Source organism: Eucalyptus grandis, chromosome 10 (genome assembly GCF_016545825.1).
Source record: "Eucalyptus grandis isolate ANBG69807.140 chromosome 10, ASM1654582v1, whole genome shotgun sequence".
Classification (NCBI taxonomy): domain Eukaryota; kingdom Viridiplantae; phylum Streptophyta; class Magnoliopsida; order Myrtales; family Myrtaceae; genus Eucalyptus; species Eucalyptus grandis.
In genome coordinates, this window is record NC_052621.1 from 2,243,176 (window position 1) to 2,247,028 (window position 3,853).

The following is a 3,853-nucleotide window of genomic DNA, read 5'->3' on the forward strand; positions in this document are numbered from 1 at the left end:
ATGCATGTTTATTACATCCTACTATAATCGATGGGAATTGTACAAAAGAATGACCGACAAGGGTCGTGCACCGGCCACAAAAGTCCTCTTTCATTGATTTTTCGAGCCTAGATGCGCCGAGGTGGGCTTATGTGGAAGGACTCGAGCTCAAAAAGAAAATCACTTCTCATGCCTACCCAATTTGGATTTCAAGCCTTCTTGGCTCAATGTGATATGGTTAGCGCGATTATCGAATATGCTGTCGCATTCGGTGCCGACATATGTTAACTTGTTTACTCATATAATTGAGTAGCAGACAAAATAAACACATTTCGTAAGTTATAATAACATGTTGAACACGTTTTCCGACAATATGAGCATTGTATCTGTGAATCAGGATCCTAATGCATATAGATGCAAATGGTCTAATGGGAGAAAGAATTTTCAAGAAAGTTCACATTAGTTTAGAGTGTATTATTTCTTTTCAATTTTTCTTAATGTTTAATAATTTTGAAATCTCAGTTCACCCTTTTCCCAAGAAAATAGACAAAGCACACTACTTTGGTCTTTATTCTCAATGTTATTAGCATTATTCAATGCAATGACATTCCACTGTGATAGATATTAGTATTTTCCAAAAGCACGAAGATCGGCATGATATGTGGCTATCCATTTTCTTATAATCTCAACCTCGGTTTTCCGCTGCTTGACCAACCATATAGGATCTTTTTTTGTCGCTGGCCATATGTCCAAACAATGAGAACCTACATGTAAGAAATCATTTTCACAGCATTAATTTCAGCATCGCAATCAGCTTCTATAATTCTGAAGATGGAAAGATAATCCATTCCATTCGACTTTGGTTCAGCACGAGTGGAGTCAACACGTACCTTTAGCTGTGTGGATCGCGATGACAGAATTTGAAATATTCTTCAAAATCCTACAATTGATGATATGGAAGAATTAGTATGAAATCTTATCCAATTTAGTGATGTTTTCATGGAAATCTATAGGTTTTGATGCTACACGTACCCTCCATAGCTAAGAGGATCTTGAAGCCCATTGGAGAAAATAATATTGCTGGCGAACCTATGCAAAACAAGTTTTATGTCCTGCAATTTTCCATAGTGAATGAAGAAATAAAAGGGTGTCATATGTTGTTTGGTGTGTGTATAAGAAAATTAAGAGAGTATCATATCTATGTGATTTTATTTTTGGGACCGTACTTGACCACCATAATGAGTAGAGACCCAGTGTTGCCGAGGTGCGATGCCGAATTCTCTCTTGCAGCTATTCACAAATTTATCTAGGCCAGAGGGAGCTGGTTGAAACATGGTATTGTTGGTGATGCTCACAACGAACAGAATCTCGCTACATGTCTGCAAACCCAAACAGCCTCTTTGCTTAGTACAATACAAAATTCGAGTCAATTTCAACTGGTGGTAGTAAGCTACAATCCGTTCATGATATCCAACTCTGGTATGTACCTGCCAATGCCAACCCAAGTAAGTTTGAGGTAGAGGCGTAGGAGGTGGATTGACATAGCAGGTCGAATTTCGGTCGGAAGAAGCGAGGCCTGCGAAAATCTTCCCGAGAATGTCATTTCTTGGAGAAGCTCCATTAATGGCATTGCATATCACTTCCACTGGACGACTGAGTGGATCATTGTACTGGGCAGCTTCTGCATAGACTAATTTTAAGTACTCCTTGAGCTGTGAAGAACTTTCCAACGGTCTAACAAAAGATAAAAGATGCGCATAATTAGATGTATATTCGTCTCTAAAGCATTTCCATTAATTTTTTTTTTAACTAATATCAGAGCTTAAAACCATTATATCATGTTAGAATCATTCTCTTTGTTTAGCGAAAGTTCATGCTATTATGGAATATATTGTTAGTGTTAAAAAAGCATTTCACACACGTTCTTATCCCCCCTAAATTCGAAGGTAAGTGAGGGAGTTGACACCTGCAATTCCCAAAGCAAGAATGGATAGACTGATTGTGCAAAGGTTCCTTTCACTGTCAATGTCTGCTATAAATTTCCAATTAGATATGTCTAACAGTTTCTTATCTTCTAAAACTTACTTATCCTACGGAACATTCTGAGAAGTCTCCAAAATACAATGGGATGTATGATCCCAATTCCATCATCCACGCACCTGCAAGTTTTGAAAGTTCTGCTCAATTTTGCAAGACCATGAGGCTCAGAAGCAACTCTATCAATTTCCTCCCAAGATTTTCGAATGGTCTGGTGGCAAGAAAAACTAGTTTCCTGAAAAAATTAACCAAACAATTATTCAAGTTATCGATTTGATTAACGGAAATGCATGCTAAAGGAAAGAGGTATAATTCCAGCAATTAAGATTACCAAAAAATCTTTTGCAACTGCTGAATAGATTGTATCCCGAGGCGTGATGTCGGGAGAGGCGAGAATTGGAGCAGATGATGCCAATGCTCCGAGTGCCACATGAGGGTACTTCAGTCGAAACCATGCGGCTAGCACTGAAAATCAAACATATGAAGATTTAAAGACCCACTTATAAGTACTATGTAGAGTATATGTTGTTGTTATATTCCCTGTAAACCTGACAGTAGGCGCTTTCTTCAATGCCATTTAGGGCAAGCTATATCAAACTCGATACGGATTGTCGTTGTCAATATGACTAGTGCTCTTTAGGAAAAGTTCTATCCATCATATGTTCAAGGACAAGGACTTTCAGCAGATTGTGTGTGTTTATTACATCTTGCTATAATCAATGGGAATCCTACATTAGAATTGATCTCGTCAATGTACGTAGTGGGCTATTTTCTTTAATTTCAATGTAAAGCAGTAGTCATATTGCTGATAACTGAAAATATATTCACTTACTTCCCCCATATGATCCTCCAATGACAATTGTCGGAGAATGTTTGGCATTCAATATTTGTTTCAAGTATACAAGGATTTCCGCATAATCAGCAAGAGCTTGGACCGAGGTGAAATATCCGCGAGTGTTAGCGTCTTTTAGTGCTTTGTCCAATGTCCACCCATACGGAATTGATTCACCATAAAACCGATGCTGCAAGATTTCAACTTTATGTTCGTAATTGCGCGAATATGTACATATGCGCGACAAACAGAAGGGAAAAAGAAGATACTATTAGGCAAGTTATGTAGGGCATTTTATTACCTCTATATAGACCAAAAGCGCTTTAAATTCAGCCGCGTTTTCCGTCATGAACCCAACTTCAGTCATGGCGGTGTCGAAGGGTGCTTCATCACCGAAAAAAACGAAGATCGGGGCCTTGCATTTGCGCCACCCCAGTATTTGGAATTGATCACATATCTTTGTTTGAAAGTAGTGTAACTTTCCAGCCTATAATTAAAATGATCGAGGGTTTGGTTGTAAAAGAAAGTCTGGAAGTCTTTTGATGAGACGGAAGCTTGAATCGCCCATGTAGGATCTTGAATAAACGTTCGGGGAAATATGCCCAGCTTCGGAATATAGTAACCATCGAAGTTCTTCTCGGTAGAAACACAAGCTGAGAAAAGCATTAAAATGATCAAAATGCTATAAAGTGATGAAGACATGTTGGGGCGAAGAGGAGGATCCTCGAGATGTTTTTTTTGGCTTCAACCAGTTCACTTTTTTTTATAAAGAAGCGCACGATCCCATTTTGTACTAATATTTTCTATGCCAAATTACACTAAAACTATTAAATTATACCTTGAATTTGAGTATGTGTTCAAGACCTAATTTGATTGGAGGACGTGGATAGGTTTGTTAAACCAAGTATATTGGGAAAAAAAAAATCTGAATAGATCACTACCTTATTTGGATTAAATTTTCTTTTCTTGAAGGCCACACTAATTCACGTAACGATTTCTTTCCCA

The 3,853-nt window shown here is 38.0% G+C and overlaps 1 protein-coding gene across 1 annotated transcript; it reads right to left on the reverse strand.

Annotated features, from left to right (window-relative positions):
* Positions 1–603: 603 nt before the first annotated feature.
* LOC104423336 (lysosomal Pro-X carboxypeptidase) lies at positions 604–3,550 on the reverse strand. Its single transcript, XM_010035843.2, is given in 10 exon segments — positions 604–743; positions 870–919; positions 1,012–1,091; positions 1,206–1,358; positions 1,467–1,713; positions 2,139–2,251; positions 2,348–2,481; positions 2,849–3,038; positions 3,150–3,265; positions 3,268–3,550. Coding segments are annotated over 10 exon segments (1,506 nt in total).
* Positions 3,551–3,853: the final 303 nt, after the last annotated feature.